General features: G+C 40.8%; 1 protein-coding gene across 1 annotated transcript in view; it reads left to right on the top strand.

Annotated features, from left to right (window-relative positions):
• The window catches only part of alx4a (ALX homeobox 4a), a 29,833-nt gene extending 5,717 nt beyond the window's left edge, over positions 1-24,116 (top strand). Inside the window, exons 2-4 of the mRNA XM_058401146.1 lie at positions 9,022-9,335; positions 16,227-16,355; positions 18,971-24,116. Coding sequence (XP_058257129.1) covers positions 9,022-9,335; positions 16,227-16,355; positions 18,971-19,288 — 761 coding nt within the window. The 3' untranslated portion in view covers positions 19,289-24,116. The remainder of the gene's footprint in view (positions 1-9,021; positions 9,336-16,226; positions 16,356-18,970) is intronic.
• The last annotated feature ends 246 nt before the right edge of the window (positions 24,117-24,362 follow it).

The following is a 24,362-nucleotide window of genomic DNA, read 5'->3' on the forward strand; positions in this document are numbered from 1 at the left end:
ACTGACCCAGCTGGGTACCACAACCACATGCACAAATTCCTCACAGCACATGGAGGGTGAATTTTGGAGCTCTGACTCAGATCAGTTTTTGGAGGAAGTCCAATCTCTGAAGCCAATGAGAAAGATGTTCTGTCTTGTAGCTATTTATTGAGTGTCAATCATTTAAAAAAAAAACCTGTCTAAGAAGCTCGGAGTCTCCGGCACATAATGTGAAATAAATCCATTAGTGAAGCTGTAAAGTGAGGACAGAACGTTCCGGTTTCTTTCAAAAGATTCCTTTAAAACAGAAAATATGAGGCGTGAATGGTTCTGTTGTAGATGTGTTAGAATTTATCCTTAATGTTTATGCTTTAATAAAACATTTTTAGACTACTTTTATGTCTAATTTATTTGATCTAAACCATACACCCTTGTATGTGTGTGTGTGTGTGTGTGTGTGTGCTAATCAGTTACATAAATAAATGCATAAACAGAGTGATTTTTTATGATTTTTTATATAAAAGCTAAAATTAGTTCTAAAATACAGATTTTTTTCTTCATATTTTTCATCTGATCATGATGTTGCGGTGAGAGATGTGTGTCTAAAGCTTCTTTTACAATATTAAAATAAGATAAAACATTACAAATTAGATTAAACTAGCACAGGTACACCATTATTACAACGGCAGGGGATTGAAATAGTCCAAAACTAAACACTAAAAATTATTAAATGAAAATATTCAATAAATCAAATAAATATATATTATTTTATTCAGCAGAGAAAAATCATGAGCTAATGTAATGGAAATGGAGATAATGTCATCTTTAATACAGAATAATAAAATAATGCCTGTGTGATTTTATTAGTTATAAAAACTAAATATATAAAAATAAATAAATGAAAAAAAGCCTGTGTTGGTTCAATTCAGATTTTTTTCCCTTTACATTCATGATCTTATGAAGCTTCTTAAGATATTATCTGAAAAAATTATATATATAATTTAAATTTAAAGTCTATTGACATGAAAAGCAAAAGCACAGAATCTGATTTCCATCCGATCGACTTGGTTTCTGGATTTTAAGCCGAGGTTAAATACATAACTGTTTATACGTTAAATTTATATTCCAACAAACACCTAAATAAAAGCACAGCCTGGTCAGATGGAGTCTGGTGGTTTAGCGCGTCACAGCGCAGGGTGACCAGCTCCAGCTTCTGTAAAGCAACAGGGGTGGAAAATAATAAGAACCAGTCCCTGAGGTTCTCTTTAGTCTGAAGAACCGGCTGCGTTTCTGCAGGTTGTTAGTCTAAAGAGTGGTGACAAGAACCCAGGATCACTTTACCACTTAGACGACATTACGGCTTTTACAATTTACATTAGTCTGGACTGGCACACGGGAGCGCAGCAGGCTGACCGAAGGCTTCAAAGACGAGGCAGCTGATTGGACGAGGGCTTAATCAAACCCGGGGTTTAACACACGCGAGCGGGTTTCACGAATCCGAGCAGAACCGAGCAATCTAATTTTATTAAAACTCCCTGGCGTGAATTAGCCGAGAATCCATTTCCCACAGGATTACACAGGGGGCTACGCTAACGTGGATTCGTCAGGGATCTCTTAATCAAATTTATTCAGAGTCAGGTTTATGGCTTTAACAAATCTGAGGTCTAACATGTTTACTCCTGAGATCAATAACGTCTCTTACAATATTTCAATTTAGTGAAAATTAGCAAAGGTGAGAAATGTTAAATCTTTTGAAGGAAACGGAACTGAATCCTGAGATTAAGGTAATGGTGTGAACTGGATGAACTGGATCGTCATTACAGTTCCAGTTGAATCCAGGTTAAAGATTAAATCTGCACGTGTTTCCTCATCGCTTCGTCACGTCAAGACTCGTAAAGCAGGTCGTTACGTCAGCGTGGTTTTAAACGTCACTCAGGAGAATCCCTCGAGGGTCGAGTCTATAATCGCTTAGCGAGTGCATGCTAATGAAAAAAGATTAGCTGTGTCATCACAACAAAGTGAGGGTTTGCGGAAACCTGCAGATTAGCACACGTGTTCTTCACGTCTACAACAACAGATATCAGCTTTTTCCAGGAGAAACTGATATTTACATATGCAAATGAGAATACATTGAGTTAATTATAGAAAATTTGCATGTCTAATATTAAAAGAACACATGTGAAGTTAGATGTTAGGGTTTATTCATCTTTTAGCATGAAAGGAATTTTAGCATTTTGTCTTTTAGCACCTCAAAAGGGAGAGGAAAGGAGAAGTTTATTCCAGAAAATGATTTTGAGAAATTTTTTATTCTAGTTTTTGTGCTTTATAAACTTTTTAAAAGGATAAATGACGTCTATTTCACGTATATATATCACTGTAATAACGGATAACTCTACATCATGAGCAGGAAGTGAGCAGCTTTCACAGGAAGTGATTGTAAAGTGGGCGGAGCTTAAGAGCAGACGTTTCAGATCATTGTGTTTTCAGATCTTCTTCTGATGCAAATAATACAATAAATAAATAAATCCGATGGTCATTTGTACCTGTAGTGATTATTTTCAGGTCGTTAACATCAAACCCGAACATTAGACTAACCCCCCGCTTGCTGTCAGGACAGTTTAAAACTTTGTTAATCTATGAATAAATCTCCTGAGACTTTAAAGAGCTGAAATCACTCGGCGGCGAAGGCTCAGAGATCCTCAGCCGGGTGGATAGAGGAGTGATTTATCACCAGCAGAGGTTTTTAAGGAAATGCCGTGTTTTCTTGCACAGCGTGTGCTCTTTGTTGCAGCCTGCTGGGATAAATCCTCCCTCAGGACTTTAGCGATGTGTTTGGACTTCTCTGTGGACGGCTCAGGTTCTCACCACTGGGCCTTTTTTTTGAAAGCCTCAAACGAGGTGATGCTTAAAACGTTAAAAGGGAAAAGAATGCTGTGGTCTGGATTGGAATATATCGGTTCAGTAATCGGTGAACGTAGGGGAAAAACAAAAAAATGAGGTCCTGATTAATTAGAAATGCTGCTCAGAGCCACTTAACCCAAGTGTGTGGTCAGTTTAGTGCAACATTTTAATGAACATAAGATTATGGATGTGGAATTTTCTTCAATTATAGCTCTGGTTCTGCTAATGGCTTACTAATGAGATCACTTTTGACCTTTTTGCTAATATTTTCTTACATTAATCAAACAGTTACTGCTAAAAAAACTTCTTGTCAATGTGTCAACATCCATATTCCAGCCAATCCATCAGTCTCAGGACATGTGTGTGTCTGTGCTTGTGTGTGTGTGTGTGTGTGTGTGTGTATAAGAGCCTGAAACAATTAGAAAGAGGAAGCGAGTTTCAGACCACTGGCGAGGCTTCAGAGCTCGCCCCCGTAATGATCTTTTTCGTATCATATGAACAGAAAACAAACCTAATTAGAGACACAAATAAATGCAGGGCAGAAACAAAACACACACATTTTCTTTTTCTCCTTCCTTTCACTTATAAACTGTACAACATGCCTATTTAATACCTCTGTATTTAGATTTGGGATTTTAATATCTCAGTGTTTTTAGCTGGGTAATATTTAGCCATTAACCCTTAGCAGAAACCCTGGGGTGCCTAATTTATAGTGTTGCTTTTTATTTGCCCGGTGCTGACCTTGCCCATCAGATTGCATAAAAAGCACGGGGGATGTCCTGCCGCTTTACAGCCAGTTAAATTACACTTTGATGTATTCCCCCATTTTCAACTGGGAATAAATCGCTGCCCCTTGTAAAGATATGACCCCGACTAACTCGAGGGTCGAGGGCTGACATCTTACGAGGCCGGGAGCCTCTGGCGTCTCCTGTCGCGAGGAAAGGCACCCTTTTTAGTGCACTCGTGTCTGGAACCAGCGTCTGAATCGCTCATGCATGTATTATGGAATGTGTAAAAGCTGCCCTTTCTCCTCCGCTCTTTATTAGACGTATCGGATGGCGAGCGATTCTGAAGAGCAATCCCGCTTCGAAAGCGGCGAGCTACAGATACAGTAAAACTAGATTTACAAGCTCCATTCATGCTAAGCAGGCAGGTGTGAATACACTCAGGTTAAACAGCCAATTAGTCCCGGAGCTGAACCTCAGCCTCTGCTAACCAACTCATGAACTCTCGCTCGATTTGTACTTCATCCACACGTCAAAGAGTGACACGATCTAAGAAACTCCACGGAAAAAAACACGGCTATTGGGTTAAAGGCCCGACTTTAGATCAGAGGTCCGTCGACACAGATGCGGTATGGCACTACGTCTTAGCTGGGGTTGGGGTTGAGGCTGGAAAACAATCATCTCCAGACTTTTCTTCTCCGCTGTTGGAGGTGGTTGATAGTTTTAAAGTTAAAATGTTCCATGGTTGTGTTTTTACACAGACTTTAATAGTTAAACTGGAACATTTTAAGAGAAGAGATTACATCTGTTTATTCTAATAGAAATTTAGAAAGCTGAGGAATTACAGGACATGTACAAAAGCAGCTTTTTCTTTTTTTTTCTGGTATAATTTGTAAAAGCAGACAGGGATCTGGGATTTGGGGGTTTGGGAACAGACTCACAGTGACCTCCACAGCCTCATTTGCCTTAAGCCTGAGATTTTTTCCTAAGCTAAATGCCGTGCCCACATGCCCTTTTACGACGTCGTTCGACCGCAGTCCTTTCCGAACCTTTCCCGTTCTGACACAACCGATTTGCAGTGAGGTTTCGTGCCCGGATCGTGTTTCACGGCCATATGGAGGAACTCTGAGGGCCGAACCGCTTGTTCACCTCGAACCATAGAGAAACGTCGCCGCCAGGTTCAATCCCCGATTCTAACAAGCGAGGGATTGTCACAATATCCGACGTCAGACCGAATGCAGGAACGACACGAGGTATCAGCGAGACGCTTTGATCGCCAGGCAGCGACTGCGAACCGTCTGACAGTCTGAGGCACACGGCATCTCAAAGCCAAAGCTGAAAATATTTACTCTCGCTCCCTCTCGCTTAACAGGATGTGTCAGTCCTGAGCAGGACGCAATATGGGAGCCATTATGTTCTCTCCCGAGCCCCGGCTCCACGTCTGTCACGGCACAGAGGCCACAGTGACCAGGGAAAGCACTCGGTCCCGTACAGCCGGCTCTCGCTGGGGTCTCGGTTACACACGGGACAGACAGCAGACCTTGGGGGGTGGGTGGGGGGGATTTATTCTCATCACTGACTGTTTACACCAACAAGTGGTCAAGCGTTTATCTGAAACGAGGCGAGGCAGGTAGTGAACAGCAGACGTATTGAGAATGCCATGCTTCATGTCAGCATTATTGACACTGACGGTTCTCTAGAGCACGATTTGTATGGTCTGGTTTATGTTAAAAAAAAAAAAGCAATAAAACCTGGACAAGGCTAAGAAATAAATACAAACAATTCGGCTTTAACACGCAATAGAATGCTATTTTATATAGATATTTGATGATTTATATTGTAGATGCTGTAAGTGTATCAGGTGACTGAATTAAAGCTAAATCGAAGCGAATGTAAAAGATCTGAGTCTCCATTATGACTGTTTAGATGGAAATTTGACCCAGGTGTATGCAGGCGACAGAACGAGGACGTGTCTGATTAGGGTTCGGGGCGGTCCGTTCAAATTCCTTCCTCCGACACGGGAATGTAAACACACTGTCTGTTTATAGTCTTAAACGGAAAAAGCGGTGAGGATGCTGTTGCTAGGCGACCAAGAAACATACGTTTAAAATTTAACAAATACACTATAACGCTACGCATAGGTGAACACGTGATGGGGGGGGGTGACGTCACAAACATAATAAAGTTTGATTTCGATTGGTTAAAAAATTTGAAAATCTTCTCTAAATGATGGGGCACAAATCCACCTGAAGAACATGGTGCATTATGGGTATTCAGCAGCTGCCGAGATGCATATCAGAGTGCGCTGTGGGACTGAAATAGCACTGGATACTAACTTCCTCAAAATAGTGCACTTTATACTGAACAGTAAAGGAGGAAAAAACTAGCTAATAATTATTTAGGTATTTTATAGTCAAATATTGTGGCTGTTTATACAAACCAATCATTTTATTATCATCTTTATTAGACATTCAGCTCCATTTTCCACAATCCGGCATTTTTTTGACTGTCCAATCACATGACTGCTTGTTAGTAAAAACTCAGATGGTTCCTTGATTCCTCAACGCTACATCCTTCAGCTCCTGACCCCAAAATGGCCTTAAACTGATTTATTGCAGCTTTTGATGTAAAGACAAATGTTCCACCTCTCTCAGAAACAAATCCAATAAACAATATAATAATAAGAACCACAAATGTACAACAATATTCAATGTTAGACAAGTGATTGATTTAGTGAGTCAGTGGAAAAGTTTGTGAATCATGAAATAAGTGACTCAGAGAGTGAATCAGGGAATAAGTGACTTGAGTGAGTGAATTAGTGAATAAGTGACTCAGTGAATAAGTGACTCAAGTGAGTGAAATAGTGAATAAGTGACTCAGTGAGTGAATCATGGAAAGATTAATTCAATGCTTGGGTGAGTCAGTAAGTGTGTCATTGAATAAGTGAGTGGTTCAGTGAGTCAGTCAGTCAGTGAGTAAATGTTAGTGAGGGGGCGAATGAATCACTGAGTCCGGCAGTGAGTGTGTGATGCAGCGAGTTAGTCACTGAGTGAGTCAGCCAAGAACTCACATGACTGTGTCAGTGAGTCAGTGAGTCAGTGAGTTAGTAAATGGATAAGTGAGTCACACAGTGAATCAGTGAGACAGTCAGGGAAGGTGTGAATGAATGAGCAATGAGTGAGTCAGTAAGTAAATAAGCAAGTGAATCAATAAGTCAAGTAATCAGTTAAGAAGTCAGTTGATGAGTCAGAAGTAAATGAATGAATGATTCAGACAGTGAATGAATGAACAAGCAAATGAGTAAAAGAACAAGTCAGTGAGTCAGTTAGTGAGTCAATTTGAGTCAGGGACCAAATTCCAGAATTGCTTCCTAAGTATGATTCATATCGCAGCGTAATCATGAAGCTTCCCATCCTCGAACCTTACCTACACGTTCCACATGCCAGAGACTGACATCACACACACCTTTAACTTTTCAGCTCTTTATCTTTGTTGCATCATGAGAAAACACGACTCCTTCCTGCATGAGGAAATCCCAAACACGGGTTTAAAGCTCCAGTCGCTCCACATCCTGTACCGTGGAAGAAGCTGAACGTCTGAAGGCTAAAAAATCTGATCCATTTCAGAGTGACAGACCGTGGTTTCACAGCTGAACTGATGCGCATTTCCAGTGGCTTGATGCAGAAAATTACCACTCCGGCGTCTCATCGCTGGGTCAGTTTGGCATCATGACTGGCCCGCGCTCCGTGTCGCAGCAGATCACATAGACGAGCGTGTGTCTACGAGGCCACTGAGAAGAATCCAGCCGTTGAGGAGGAAACCTGCAATTTTCTATCAGGCTGCAATTACATCTGTTTCTGGGTATCTGTTTCATATGAGCACTTGATTTACGAGCTGAGACTGGCAGGCGTAAGTGGAGCAAGTCAGACATGTTCAGATATTACACAACGCCAAAGACCTGACACCAACACTCTCGCTCCAGGCTCACAAACAGCCTGAGGAACTCTGGATCCTTCTCTCAGGCAATGGATCAGAAGTGATTGGTATACGCCGGCGGTACGACATCCAGGTGTGAACCTGAGAGGCTGAAATAAAACACAGGACACAGACATCATCATTTCGTTTACATATTTTCATCTAACGACGTCTGGATGCTGTCATCTGTCCGTTCGACAAAATATTCCTAACGATTTACGCAAGTCATGACTCAAAGCCTGAAGTCAGGATGTGATTTGCATTCAGAACTTTGGTTATGACATCACTGCTATGAAACTGGACCAAACACAACGTCTCACTTTCATACAAGCCTTATTTCACCTTAATAAAACAAAACACCGGCGCTTAAAGCATAATATATCTGACACAAATCAAGGCTGAAACGCTGCAGAGTCCAGATTCTCAGGTCAAATCTAGAACTCACTTCAGTCGCTTTTCTTGAGATGTAGAATAGTTTCTGGAAGCTAAGAACTGTTAAATATCCATAGAACCCTTAAAGAACATGTGAAGAACTTTCTTTCTAAGAGTCGGCGCTACCTGTTAAAATCCATACATACAAAAACATGTTCTTCAAAGGTTCTTTAAGGGTTCTGCGCTTAATTACAGGTTCTTAGCTTCCAAAAAAAGGATTCGATGCAGAACCCTTCTTAATACATAAACATTTTGCTCTACAGACGTACACACGTACTAAGGTCAGATCTGGAATCCTTTTGTTTCTTCACTGGTTCCACTGAAGGTGTAATCAGAATCATTTTTGAAAGCTAAGAACTATTCATTATCCAGCAGAGAATCCTTGGAGAACCCTCAGAGTGTAACAAGAACCAAGATAGCTACATGTTAATATCTGGACAAATTCTAGATATTTATGAAGAGGAAAATGAGGAGCAATAACACGGAGGGTTTAACACCTAGTTACTCAGGTTAGACATAAAGGTTCTTTATGGGTTCCTTAAGGGTTTAGTAGATATTTACAGGTTCCTAGCTTCTAAAGAACTTAAAATCCTTTCGAAAAGGAAACCTCTGACCTTGAAGCTTTAAGGGTTCCATCAATGAAGAGGCAAAGAACCCTTTAAGAATAGGAACTGGAAGTGCAGAGATGTGAAGTGAAAGAGTTGGTAAAGAGAGGAACCTGCTAAAGAACCTTTCTTCTACAAGAGCACATTAGTTGAAGTTTTCCTTTTTAATTTTCTGCAAACCTGCAAAACTCTTCTGGTTTTAAGCACATGGTCCTGATTACCAACAGTTTACACAACATAATCTTCATCTACCATATGAAAAAATAACACTAATTGAGAGATCTTTAGATCATTAAAGTCATCTAAAGATATTGCAAAAATATCCATTCTATTTCCTGCTTCCTGTGGATGAACATCCTTCAGTTTGAATTCTAACACTTTCTCTCTCTCTTTCTCTCTGTCAGGTAAAGACACCCCAGGCTTGACCGACTCAGAGCTACAGGCCAACACCGACCACACAGGGATGGATGGTAGCTACCTCAGCGTGAAGGATCCAGGAGCCAAGGTTCCTCAGGATAGACCCAGCTCGGAGCTGGCCTCGCCTCTGGACAAAGGCGAGGGTGAGAGCAACAAGGGCAAGAAGAGGCGCAACCGCACCACCTTCACAAGCTATCAGCTGGAAGAGCTGGAGAAAGTCTTCCAAAAGACGCACTACCCGGACGTGTATGCTCGAGAGCAGCTGGCCCTCAGGACGGACCTCACAGAGGCTCGAGTGCAGGTAAAGTCCAGCCGATGTTCCTCCTTACAGACTGTAAGCTTCTTTTTGTGAGATCTTCATACAGATGACACATTCTAGATGTCATGAAGGTGAAAAAAATGCAAACAGTAGATATAAAGAAGTTACTGTGCAGAGAAACTGGCATTAAGAATAAAAATCAGGATTTAGAAATGGAAAACATGAATACAATGAGCTGAAGAAGTGACCAATACAAATCAATATGCAATTTTTATTCTGAAATATTGGCTTTTTATCTCACACTGAATGTTCGATTCCGTAAATTTAACCCTCCTGTTATCCTCAAAACAAATGTTCTGCCATTGGGCTCAATTTGACCGCAGCAATATTCATTCATTCATTGTCTATACCCGCTTATTCCTAGGATTCCTAGGGTCACGGGGGTCTGCTGGAGCCTATCCCAGCGCACATAGGGCGAAAGGCAGGGGTACACCCTGGACAGGTCGCCAGTCCATCGCAGGGCCCGCAGCAATATAAACCTCTAAAATATCATTTTTACCCATTTTTTTCAGGGAATTTATATTTCTTTCTTGCCGACCAAAATAGCTTTTTAAATAAAACATAACCCCATTCTCTGAAACACCCCAAATTTCTATTGCGTGACTACAGAAAAATTTTACAAATCAACATAAAATCTCAGTGACTGACCCAAATTGGACCGAAAGATCTTTTTGGTTTTTAATAATTTTATTTTATTATTTCTAAGTACAGATTTTTGTCAGTAACATGTCTTTTCCTCCGAGTCGCAGAGAAACGATGCTTTCCCTCCTGCCATGTCAGTATGTTTATGTTAGGGTTAGAGCCCTAAAGCAGAGGGATGTTCTTAAAGATGATAAAATTGATAGTTATAGTGACCGTATTGTTTTTGCATGTGTTTTATATGGCAAAAACAGCCGGAGGGTCAAATTGACCCCAAGGAACACACACAATGATGGCACAAAATGTCTACAGGACACTGAAAACATTATGATATTATCATGATCATTTTATGGTTATCTGGTTGTCCCTATTAACATTCATTAAATATGAAGCAAAAAACATAGATATATGTATATTTCAAACATATATTTAGAGAATTGCCCCCAAGGATAATAGGAGGGGTGAAGGTGGGATGTGCAAACTTTTGCACTTAACTGATCATTGAACTGAGATTTTAAGTTCAAAGGGTGTGTAAACTTTTGCACATAACTACTCAAACTCTGCTACAAATTCTACATAATAACTGGGAAATTTTGGGGCTTTATAAATGTTATCACATGTAATATTTGATTTTATAATCCTGCACTAATTTCCTACACATGTCGTATGAAGAGTAAAGAAAACATCGAGTCAATAATCATCTAAACGATAATTCTGTTCTTTACTGAACCTGTGTGCTGAATTTTACACCCTATTACTGTAAAATTCCTTTAAAAACTGAGTTAAAAACTTAAGAACTGAAAAGGTTAAAAACACATGAAAGAACCTTGCAAATATTTTTGAAATCTGGATTCAGCTTTTCAGAAGTGCGAGGTTATGAAGCGGAGCGGCGAGAACAAACACAGGCAAAGAAAACTCAGAAAACCTTCAGATATCCAAATCCATATGTGTGAAGCCGAGGGGGGTAAAAAGGACAGCGCATGCACGCTGCTCGGTGTCAGGTTGCGCCCGAGGCCTTCGGCAGAACCTCGGAATTACAGCATACCTGGATCTGGAAAAAAAACCCAGAACCCGTGACCCTCGGCTTTCCCCCCTCTTTATATTTGCATATAATCCTTGCAGGACCACGGCCGCATTCCAGCCCCGAGTGACACACGGGGAGAACCCGCTTCACCCAACAGCACGTGCACGCTTCGCTAAGAACCCCGGGATTTAAACTGTTTGTTTTTCATTAACGTCCTGCTCGGGAAAGAATGCGTCCCTCCCTCCTCTCTGGGCCGGGTGAGAGAACCTCGCTGGAGGCTTTGGATGTGCCGAAGTTCACTCGTAACCTTCAACCTCGTCTCGGTTACTCGGATAAAACGCAGAGCCGCTTTTAGTTCGTAAGCGTGACTAAAAAAGGTGGAAAACGTGTGCGTACACGTCGAGTACGGTCTCCGTGCCATAAATATAAAGATAAGCTCCGTCACCAAAGTAGTCCAAATAAAACGTTCGGTTTTAAACGAATCTCAATAAAAAAACAGCACCACTCGAGGTTCACGTCTCAAACCGCACAGTGAACACAAGGTTAGTGAGACGCCTGAGGTCAAAGGTTAAGCACTTTAATAACCCACGCCTCAGTTCCATACGACAGGATTTATTTTAAAACGGAAATAAAAATGTCACGGAAAGAGAAGCGCTCAGAGAGCTTGGCTGAGTTCATTCACAATTAGCAGTCAAGTTTTGTCTGTAAAAATTCTGACACAATTTTATTGCACCTCCTCATAAGCCTCATGAGCCGGGATTCGAGGAAATATCTGCGCGAGTTGATAAACAAAACAAAAAATGCTATAAAAAGATAGTGAAGCCACGAAGCTGTTTATTTGGAAAGAGGTTTTCTTTAAAAAAGAAAAAAAAGGTGAAGTTGAGTGACAGCAGAAGCAGACGATCAATCCTCAAAGCGACTTCAAAGCTGATCTTTCCCCTCTTTCCGCTGGGCCGAGTTTAGTGTTTCTGTTCGCTCTCCTCCAGAGCTGGAACATAAATAAAGCTCCATAATAAGCGTCTAAGTGGCTTTAGCTGTCAACGTCTTTACCAATTACTGTGTCGTTACCACGCGTGCTAAACACACACAAAAATACTTTTTTTTTTTTCTTCCCTTTGCTGAACAAGTTAAAAAAAAGAGGAGGAAAGTCCATGGGACAGAGACAGGAAAAGAGAAGACATTTTTAAAGTGAACTCTGCTCTCTTAACAATCCTCCCTCGAAGCTCTGGCCTCTCGGTCTCTCTGGTATAAAGGCGGGTTTTTCTGGTGAGAGCAGAAACTCTACACGCCTCTGCGTTGGCTCGTGTGCTCGGGTTCAGAAAGAGGAGAGCAGAGGAGCGAGGGAATACGTCCACCTTTCCTTGTCGGAACGCCTCTCCGGGGTTGGAGGAGCGGCGTCGGAAAGCCGGGGGGCTTAGGCGTCAGGAAATTAAACATAAAATGAAAACAAGCTCGGGTTTTGAAACGATCCCATCTCGCTTTTCTCAATTTCCCAAAGTGAAGAGCGGAGATAAAAACCCAGAGTGGAGGACGGGAAGAAAACGGGGACAGTCCGTCACACAGGCCGCCTCTTTGACAGGGTTTTTTAATCGTATAAACAGGAGAAAGGCGTGAAGCTACACAACTAATAAAAAACATTGCACTTCTTTAAAAGGTTTTTCCTCAGAACAATGAAGCTTAACATCATTAAGAGTAACGTTGTGCTGTTGAAGGAAAATAATCAACACCAAGTGTGGTGTGATGAAGCACTTTTATCTCCACAAAGCTGATTATTTTACATTATTATTATTAATTACTATGCATTTTTTCACTTAAACACCACAGCAAGTTGCCAGATATTACAATTTTTTACATTATTAAACATGTCACATTATGAAACACCCATAAAACAAACAAGTTATCGCTTACGTGGTTAACCGGCTCGCTTTTCACTGTCTGGGACTCAGGTAAGAAACACAAACACGATGAATTAAATCTATTACGTTAAAATAATCCCGAAATCTGCAGCTGTAACACTGTCAGAGCTGCTGGAAGGAATCAGAAGACTTCATGACAGGATTATAAAAATTCCAAATAAAAATTTCAAAATGTTAAATTTTAGTCAAATTTTAGTTTAGTTAGCCAGTCGGAGGAGATGGTGGTGAGGAAAAACTCCCAAAACACCAGAAAGTGGGATTATAAATCATTATAAACAAAGAGAGTGGGATTATAAATCATTATAAACATAGAGAGTGGGATTATAAATCATTATAAACACCAGAGAGTGGGATTATAAATCATTATATATACCAGAGAGTGGGATTATAAATCATTATAAACCCTGAGAGTGGGATTATAAATCATTATAAACATAGAGAGTGGGATTATAAATCATTATAAACACCAGAGAGTGGGATTATAAATCATTATAAACCCTGAGAGTGGGATTATAAATCATTATAAACCCTCAGAGTGGGATTATAAATCATTATAAACCCTGAGAGTGGGATTATAAATCATAATAAACACCAGAGAGTGGGATTATAAATCATTATAAATACCAGAGAGTGGGATTATAAATCATTATAAACCCTGAGAGTGGGATTATAAATCATTATAAACACCAGAGAGTGGGATTATAAATCATTATAAACCATGAGAGTGGGATTATAAATCATTATAAACCCTCAGAGTGGGATTATAAATCATTATAAACCCTGAGAGTGGGATTATAAATCATAATAAACACCAGAGAGTGGGATTATAAATCATTATAAACACCAGAGAGTGGGATTATAAATCATTATAAACCCTCAGAGTGGGATTATAAATCATTATAAAGACAGAGAGTGGGATTATAAATCATTATAAACCCTCAGAGTGGGATTATAAATCATTATAAAGACAGAGAGTGGGATTATAAATCATTATAAACCCTCAGAGTGGGATTATAAATCATTATAAAGACAGAGAGTGGGATTATAAATCATTATAAAGACAGAGAGTGGGATTATAAATCATTATAAACCCTGAGAGTGGGATTATAAATCATTATAAACCCTCAGAGTGGGATTATAAATCATTATAAAGACAGAGAGTGGGATTATAAATCATTATAAACCCTGAGAGTGGGATTATAAATCATTATAAACCCTCAGAGTGGGATTATAAATCATTATAAAGACAGAGAGTGGGATTATAAATCATTATAAAGACAGAGAGTGGGATTATAAATCATTATAAACACTGAGAGTGGGATTATAAATCATTATAAAGACAGAAAGTTTATGTTTCCTAGCAGATGAACAGAAGGTTATTGAATACGAGTCGGTCAGCTGTCAGTCTCCTATAACGAGCTGTTATAGACTGATTATTTAAAGAAACAAACACAATTGGTTCTGAAGTCCTGAAGTGCAGTGTTTTTATTCATGGTAAATAATGTCATTTAAGAGAAGCTTAATCTACAAACCCCCTGAGACCCGACATACATGACATAAAGTGCAATCAGAGTGGCAGCGTGATCAGGTTTCACAGAGAGCAGATAGCAGGATGACGTCTCTCTCTCTCCACAGAGCTGCAGTGGAAAATGCCAGACTTAAACCCATCTGAGGCTGGGCCTGTATTTAGATCGCTTTCTCCGCCTTTGATGGTAGTTTAAACATAATAATGCTCTCATAAACAACGCTTTTAGGATCAGTTGTCAGAGGTAATTATGGAAGACTTTTGTCATGAGAATGCTGTGCTATGCTAGTCTAAGCACAAAGGGAAAGAAAGGGGCGAGGGGGTAAAAAAAGGGGGGGGGTTGCTGTGGGATCTGCTAACATTTTGTTTCAGGAACTGATGTGATGTGAAGTTCTCTCTCCACATTGTCTGTATTAAGGACCATCCTCTCTCTTCTCCTCTGATTGTCTGTGCCGCTGTGGAATTAGAAGAATGGCTCGGGTTCTTTCGGGTTCTGCTCGTGGTTAATTGTGTGCGAGTTGCATTGCATGCGTGTGGAAAGCCCAGAGCCACGAAATAATGCATGTCAGTGGACCAGAGATCAGCAAGATGATTGGGCCAAAGTTCTTTTCCAGCTCCGAGTTCAAACTCTTTTGACGAAAAAAAAAAATTAACAAAGCTTGCGATTGTCTGATTCGAGAAATTTGGGAGAAAAGAAAAAGAAACAGAAGAAGAAAAAAATAGGAAAATAATGGAGGATTCTCCGAAAGAGCGATACGATACGATACACCACACCACACCACACCACACCACACGCGTGACGATGTACGGATTTCTGGGACGTTAACGAATAAGGATACGATATTCTGACTGAACAGATCATTCATTCATTTATTTATTTTTGTTAAACTCACCAAAAACATCAGATGGAGACTCAAGAGACCTCAGGACAGAGATCCAAACATTTCACACTAGCGAGAGAGAGAGAGAGAGAGAGAGAGAGAGAAAGAGAAAGAAAGAAAGTTTTGAATTTAGGCCATATATACACAGATATTTAGTGCATGAGAGAGAGAGAGAGAGAGAGAGAGAGAGAGAGAGAGAGAGAAATAAAAAGAATGAGAGAGAGAGAGTTGTAAAGATTCAACACAAAATTTCAGGAGTTTGTTTTTGCGACTAAAAATGTTGTAAAATATGTGAGCATAAAACTGTGCACCAATCATCTGACTGATATTACATCATCAAATATAAAACATATAAAACTCTGACTTCATCTCCAACCTGATGGCATGAAAAGTCCCACAAACCCTCCCACATCTCCACACGTTTCCTCTCGGTGTTTACGGAGTGAAAGCACATCGACGTTCTTTTTTTTACCGCATTCTTCCGCTCTATCAGAGTGAAGGTGGAGGAGTGACACGGTTCTCCCAGACCTCGGGCCCCGCCGGGTTCCTGCACTCCCCTCTCTACCTCCTGCCGTTCCTGACGGCTCCGATATAGAGGGAAAAAAAAATCCTCGGAGGAGGCCTTCGCAATCCGTCATCTCCCACAACATCAAACAGCACACAGGTCTCACTGAACTATTCTTCCAGGAAGAGATGCAGAAATAATACAGCGCTCTGGAACAGTCCAGAGGCTTCCTGACCGAGCGTCCTGCAACGTCCTGCCTCTTCACACACACACAAGTGTTTTTATTTTAAAATCCATGTTCACGTTTTTGTCCTGATATCATCACATCATCTACTGAAAAATCAAAAGCTCAGTTTTTCATAAATACCTCTGTTTTCCTGCAGGTATGGTTCCAGAACCGGAGAGCCAAGTGGAGGAAGAGGGAACGTTTCGGACAGATGCAGCAGGTCCGAACGCACTTCTCCACCGCCTACGAGCTTCCACTCCTCACTCGGCCAGAGAACTACGCTCAGGTACAACTAACTGTCTCAACAAGAAGGAATTATACATTTATCTATCTATCTATCTATCTATCTATCTATCTATCTATCTATCTATCTATCTATCTATCTATCTATCTATCTATATATCTACCTGTCTATCTATCTATCTATCTATCTATCTATCTATCTATCTATCTATCTATCTATCTATCTATCTATCTATCTGTCTGTCTGTCTGTCTATCTATCTATCTATCTATCTATCTATCTATCTATCTATCTATCTATCTATCTATCTAAGATATACCACACACTCTGGAGTGTTTTATTGCAACATGGCTACAATTACACATCAGTGAGGTTTATTTCTTGTCCACACAGATAGATAGATAGATAGATAGATAGATAGATAGATAGATAGATAGATAGATAGATAGATAGATAGATAGATAGATAGATAGATAGATAGCCTCAGAACATTGTATTTCAATCCTGTTATTGTTATAAGCTACACTCAGTAATGCGGAGCGCCCCCTGCTGTTCTCCTGATGTCTGGATTGTGATTGGTCAGAAGGATTGTGATTGGTCAATCAAGGTGTCGATTAATTAATACGCCTGTTTTCGAATACGTTCCCGTTTCTACGGCAACCGCTCACTCACTGTTACTTGAACGGATTATAAAAAGCGTGTAAGTGCGTATTTTTCCGGGTTCTTTTATGGAATGTTGGAAGGAGTCTCCAGTGTCGGTGCTCTTTGGCAGTCTGAGGTAAAGCTGTCTTTACGCTTCTTCGTGGTTTCTTGGCAACGTGATCAGCTGTGTTTTTGGTCTTGTTAACTTAGAGAGGTTGGTGAAGGATGGTCTGATTACAGCTGCTGTAATGTAAGTGAGAACAGGAACAAACCTGAAGAACTATAATTGGATAACAAACAATACAATTAGTAATCGTTGTCAGATTGCGATAGATTCTGAAGAATAAAACACTGCTCTTAGAGGAAAATTATCAACAGTGGGATGGTAGCAGTGTCTCCGCCCCATCACACCACCGCTCACTGATTATTTGACTCGGACAGAAGGACACCGAGTTTATTATTCCTTACTCAATCAGCTCTGTGGTATAAATGCAGGATAAATAATAACAGCAGCTCTGTGTGTGTATGTGTGTGTGTGTGTGTGTTGTAAACACTGCGTGGGACCGGAGAAAAGCTCGAGGCTTCTCGTGTCCCGGGAGTCGGGTCAGGATCGGAGGCCGAGGCAGAGTGAGACACGCCCTCGCAGGAGAGCGAGAGATTCCCCCGGATTTATTGTCAATCTGCAGGAGAGTGGGAGAGCAGAGGAGGCTCTTCAGGGAGCAGGCCTGCAGCTGTGGAATGCGGCCCGACGCACATCTGGGGCATCTCCCTGAGAGGGCTTTCATCTCTCTCTCTCTCCCCGCCGCAGCCCTCCCTCAGATCCTCTCGCTTCAACACACACACACAGCACTGCCCTTTCACTTCCCTCCACGCTCCTCCTCCCCTCAGCAGAAGAGACAGATCCACAGAGTCACGCTAGGTGTTGAAGAGAAGCACAGACAGACATTCCTCTTCTGAGTGAGGCTGAGAACCTCAAAGTGTCTGATAAATGTCAAAAAAAAAAAAAAAGAAAAAACATGTGTCTCGGACCCGTCGTCACGGCTGAAACGAGAACTTTAGACCGAACGAACACGTGTGCGAGTTTTAGAAACAAAGGCAAGCTATAACTAATGCTTGCTTTATAGTTTTGCTTAAAGAAACAATGTGTCATGTTTATCGTGTCAATGTGTCAAGAAACAAAGGGGTTCAACACAATCCATAAAACACTTCACTTAGGTTCTAGATTGTTCCTAAAAGTTTACGGAAGTCAGATATCTTCAGAAATGGCGCTCGGATTTCAGTTACTCAAATGCATTTGAAATAAAAAGAATAACATTTAGCGTTAAAATCTATCACGAGCAAACCTTCACGCTTGTGTCGTATAAAAGACAGAAAACATTCATGTGTTCGAGGGTTATGACATCATCACACTGACAAGTTGTACCTTTCGCACGATCTAACGCTGGTTATGCTAGCTGGAAAAACTTTCCAGCGTTCGCATCATGACAGATGGACACTGCCCCCTGCTGGCAGGCCACGAGGCGAGCTCTCCACGTGAGCCGAGGGGTTTAGTTTCGCAGGAAACGTGTGTTAGGAGAATGTTAAACATTCTGGTGTAGATATGATGGTTGTCATGGTAACGTAATATTACGACAGGTTTGGTCGCTGTAAATAGAGTGAGACACTGGAACACCACTAATTAGAGCTATTTAATGAGTTAGCTTGTGTTAGTGATGATAATGTGTTTGATGTAGCATTAGGATCTGCGGGCGGTATGTAATTTGCATATTTATGAATATGTAAATATCTATATCTATGTATCAGATGTTCTGGTAATGAGAATGAAGATGTAGAGATTTTTCCAGAAGCTTTTCTTGGTCGTTTCTTTAGTGTTGTTCTGGACAGATTGTTTTACTGGTCTGAAAAGGTTTGAAAAAAAAAAACGGTTTAACTTCCTGTGTCTGAATACATGGCAGAATAAGTACAGAGCTGTGATAATCAGACTAACAGCCATGTTTTATTTCCACTGCATCACAGATCCAGAATCCCTCATGGATCGGAGGTAGCAGCGCGGCGTCCCCGGTGCCAGGCTGCGTTGTTCCGTGTGACTCTGTGACTTCCTGCATGACCCCTCACCCCCACGCGGCGAGCGGAGTGTCCGACTTCCTGGGCGTGCCCAGTCCCGGAGGTCACATGGGTCAAAGCCACATGGGCAGTCTGTTCGGGAGTCCAGGCATGAGCGCCGGCATCAACGGATACGATCTGAACATGGACCCTGACCGGAAGTCGTCCAGCATCGCCGCTCTGCGCATGAAAGCCAAGGAACACAGTGCAGCCATCTCCTGGGCCACATGATCGCCCTGACCCACTGGCACGGCCGCTCGTAGTGCTCTTTAACAACATGGGGAGAGAAGAGGACAAAAAAAACGAGCGTGGGTGAATACCAGAGCAATCACGATGCCATGTGTGGCAAAGGACAAAGACGGTGAGGGAGTGGACTGACTCTGAGAACAGAAAAGTTATGATATTATAATATTATTATTATCATAAAAAAAAAAAAACCTGTGAAGGAAAACCTCTTCTAAGGAGGAGAATAATCTGAGATCAATTGAGAATTAACCAGTGAAGGATTTGTAGCTTCTGGGATTAAACTTAAACTTAATAATAAAAGCAACCTCTGCACTTATCAGATGAACCCGTAGGTCCCAGGTGTAGAGAGCAATTATGCAGAAACCGGAACAGGCCTGAGAGTCCGCACAAATCTGATACAAATCTCTTAATCTGCAAATTATGAAATATGAAACGGAGCTTTTCTTTCCTTTGGGGCAAAACGAACACTCAGACGTCGTTAAATCGTTCCACCCGATCGTTGCACTGAAGATTTTTTTCTCATGTCTAACAGCGGCGTTTTCGTCCCACAGAGCAGAAAGTGTTCATTGGTACGCAGTGTGTGACACTAAGAGAGCGACCCTGGACAGTTAGAGGTGTAGAAAAACGTCGGCTTTATGCTTTATGACTTTCGACAGGACGTCGTGAAATCTGCACTCGAAGTTAGTGTGAGACATTTCAGATTGTTATGATGTTTTGTTTTGTTTTTTTTAAATCCACCAATAGGACGACGGCAAACTTCTGAGACATAAAGAAACCCGTTACCTTTAGTTCAGTTAGAGGGAGGATGCTTTAAATGAGCCTGTTTTCTGCACCAGCTGATTTCCCGATCACACTGATTGATTATGATGTGCTGACTGATAATAATATGCTGATCAATAATGATGATTACACTGATCAGTAATGATTTGCTGATCGATAATAATATTCTGATTGATGATACGCTGATCAATAATGATACGCTCATTGATGATACTCTGATCAGCGTATCATCAATCAGTGTATTATTATTGATCAATGATGATGATACGCTAAACGATGATGATACACCGATTGATAATAACACTTTGATTCATGATGATGATATGCTGATCATTGATGATGACACTCTGATTGATGATGATACGCTAATCGCTAATGATGCACTGATCGATGATAATGATACGCTGATCGATGATGTTGATACGCTGATCGATGATGATGATACGCTGACGTTTTCTTTTCATGGCAGGCGTATCATTAGAGGTTCTTAGATCTCTGTGGTATGGTATAATCTGACCTGGAGAACTCAAAAGATCCTGAACAGAGTGACTGAATAATAAGTGACACAAAGCGTTGATTTCGTACAGTCTAAAAAAATATCAAAGAGATCGGCATTGAGAAAACGCTAAAACTAGTTAGTAACTAATCGGAAACTTGAACTCGTGAAAATTCCAGCTTTAAGATGATTTGAGAAACTTGAGAAGCCCACTAAATTTAATCGAGACTATTAAACCACATCGATTTTTCAACCAATCGCTAGTCTGCGCTATTTGTCTAGCCCCGCCCACATATCCCAGCTCAGCTATCATGGTACCCATGTCAGAGTGTGACCCAAAATTCAGCTCAGGTTCACCTCATAGGCATGGAAATTGCAGCAACATGAAGAATTATGGATAATTTGCCTTCCTTACATGTCTGGATAAATAAAATTTGACATTTGCATCGCAGTAAAAAATGCTACGTAATGTATTCCCCTTCTGTGCAGATTTAGCAATCTGTCACGAGTTTAAAAAACAAAAGAAAAGCCGTTCCCTCGCTCCAAGAGCTCCCAGGTGAGACGGCTCTTAACGGCTGACCCGAGCCTCACGTTAGCGAGATGACAGATTTGTTGAAATATATTAGCAGTTCTTCTACATCTCAATCCAAATTTATTTTCTCTCCTGGAGAGGATCAGGGCTAGATGTTGAAGCCGAAGTGATGCCGCGCGTGTCCGAGAGCTCGGACCGGGGGTTTTTCCACGGCTATAACAATAACGTCAAACATCATCATGGCTCCTAGAGGGACGAGATTCCTGGAAGTGGGATCTGACAGTGGTTTGGGACATTAGGCAGGAAAAGAAATAAACTCTAAGGCTCGAGGTTTCGGACGCCGAGAAATTCTGCTGATTTAGCCGAGACCTCTGGAGGGTTTATCTGAGCGTCCGATCTTCCAGCGAGAGGGCCGCTCAGAATACGATACCTATAAACATTTAAAAGCAGGCCCGAGTTTGATCCTTACTTCATTATTTTTTTGGCAGCCGTCCCTCCGAGTCGGAGAGACGTCCAGCTTTCTACACCGTCCCTCCTTCTGCGTCTTTATCGGCGGAAATTTCACTCACACAGCTAAAAGCTACGAATTTTTAAGTCCGATTTGCTTTGCTTTTTTCTTTCTTCCGGATTCCAGATATAGATCAGGTGAAAGAAAGAAAGCAAATCTGTTTTAAATTTGAGGAAGAATCCGATACATATTTGGACAAGCCGTTTCCAGTGTAGAAATGGGAACCACGTTTATGTCATCTTAATGGGAGGCTTCGGAGTTCCTGGTGGAGAACTTCAATCGTGTTCAGAAACGGAGATGAGCGATCAGCGCCGGTGTTTAACACGTCCACACTCGCCTGAGGTCAAAGGATGAAGATGATGATAAAAAAAGAGAGAGAAAAAGGAAGGAAGCTCAGTTGATCGAGAATGTTTGTTTAGATCTGGAAAGATTCCTGCTTTCGGAAGTGAACGGAGACAACGGTGACTATTTAATCGTTAAACCATTAACAAATCGTTTTTAGAACTAAATCATCAGTTCGATCAGTTTAGTTATGTTTTGTTTCACGTTAACGCTTTTATCTAAAGCTAGTGAAGTCTAGTTTTGCTAATCAGACCAAAGGCTAAATAAAATTCTGGGACAACACGTTCCCCACTCCATGCTTTGACCTAAATCGACTGAATTGAAAGGAAGCATGTGATCAGCTGCAACAGAGGATCAGCTTCAGAAATCAGGTTCATCTTACACTAAATAAACACTACGGTCATTTTTTTTTACCGCCTACTCGCTTTGTTGCCATGACGACAGAAAAGTACGGAATTCTGAACATTTCTAACGAGCGCTGGACTTTTCCACTGCAGGTAGATTCGCAGCATTTAGCAGAAAACGCGCGCAATATCATGTCTTCACCAAACAATTTCCGTGAATGTAAGGAAGGATGAGATGAAGAACCCATAATTAACTAAAGAACCCTTGAAGAACCTTTTGTTCTTAGCGTGTACGTAGTAACGTCTAATTATTGAACGTTATTTCAAATTTAAGCTTGGGATGTGACACCATTTTAGAGAAAAAAAAAACTGGTTCCCGAATGGTTCCTTAACCTTTCACTGGTTCTCAACTTCTGTCAGAAAGGGTTCCAAGCATAAGCCTTTTGGAAATTTCCCCACTGTGGGACAAATAAAGGTTTATCTTATCTTTTTAATCAAACGAGGAACCGGCAATTACCTGAGTATCCTCTTTTTTACCTGCTCTTTAAGGTTTGAACACCTAGAACCTGTGTGAAGTTTACAGTTCAGCTTGTTACTCAGAATTCTCAGCTTTCTTGAAAGGTTCTGCTTAGAACCAGTTCTGATAAGGAAACACTACACAGAAGCAAGAAGACTTCAAAAGGACACCAGTGCCCTTTTTTTGCACACTAGGTAATCGTAATGATCCTCCTTAAAGAACCGCTTAAGAACCCCTTTTTTCCTGCTCATTGGTTGTTACCTAGAACCTCTCAGAAGTTTCCATTTCAGCTTCTTCCTGCAGTCTGAGATCTTCCAGGGTTCTCAGAGTGATTCCTCTTGGAACCCTTGCTGTTTTAGGGTTCTACATCGAACCTAGCAGGGTTCTAGTATGATGATGCAATGTCCAGGTTTTCTAAAAGAAGTTCAAGCTTTGCTACATGATACCAAAACGGTTGTTTTAGGGTTCTTTAGGAAGTCAGGATGGGTTCCAAGCTTTCAGGAATCCAGTTGCATCTTTTTTTTTTTTTTTTTTTACATCTTTTTATAGACATTCCTGAGGGTTAGTGCTTTTCTTCAGTTCCTCTAAACGTTCCTGCATCATGTAGGACAACGTTTTTTTGCTCGCTCTCGGGTTACTCCGAGGGCCAAACTGACGATATCGTGTTCCGGCGTTCTGAGAAAGGACGGTCCACGCAGCTGTGTGTGTGGAGTAAATGCAAAACAAACATGCCTGGCTCATGCTCGCGGTCAGCTGTCCAGTCTCCTCTTTCACAAAGTCGCACACTGCACCAGGTTCCACTCACGCTCTCACGCTCGAAACCCCTCCGCTCTCGGACACTCGGGAAGTTTTCTTAATTATCACCGGGACAACTGCGGACAGCTCAGCTACAAGAACTCAGGTCAAACAAACGGCTAGTGGGGTCATTTAGGTTTAAAAAAATGTAAAAATTAAAATAAAATATAAATAAATAAATAAATACTACTAGGTTCTACTAAACATTAAACCCACCCAAAAAATAAATAAAATAAATAAAAAATTCTGAATGAAGTCCAGCTCTGCGTCGTCGTCCCTCGTCACACTTCTAATACTACTGAAGAAGGCATATCCGAGTTCTAGAATAATAATAATAATATAATGCTTTTGTGTTTTTTTTGTGTGCGGGCATGTACAATTTTCTTGTGCGTTAAAAACATAAAAAATGTTTCATTTTCTTGCTGTTTAGGAATTTAAAAAATGTAATGAATTTGTTGTAATTATCCTTGCCAGGAATTTTAATATTATTTTGTTGGGTTTGTGTTTGAATTTTAGGATTTAAATGTGATTTCTTATTTTTTTTTTGTGTGTGGTTTTTTATTTTATTTTTTTCCCCCTCCTCCCCAAAAAGCTTCAAACTAAATGTACGGCATTCTAATTAATTATTTACTTCCAAGCTTGTGGATATTCCCGCTCTCGCTCTCTCTCTCTCTATATATATATATATATTATATATACATACATGTGTGTATTGTGTGTGTGAGATTTGAACAGTAAGTTATTG

Source organism: Hemibagrus wyckioides, linkage group LG10 (assembly GCF_019097595.1).
Source record: "Hemibagrus wyckioides isolate EC202008001 linkage group LG10, SWU_Hwy_1.0, whole genome shotgun sequence".
Lineage (NCBI taxonomy): Eukaryota > Metazoa > Chordata > Actinopteri > Siluriformes > Bagridae > Hemibagrus > Hemibagrus wyckioides.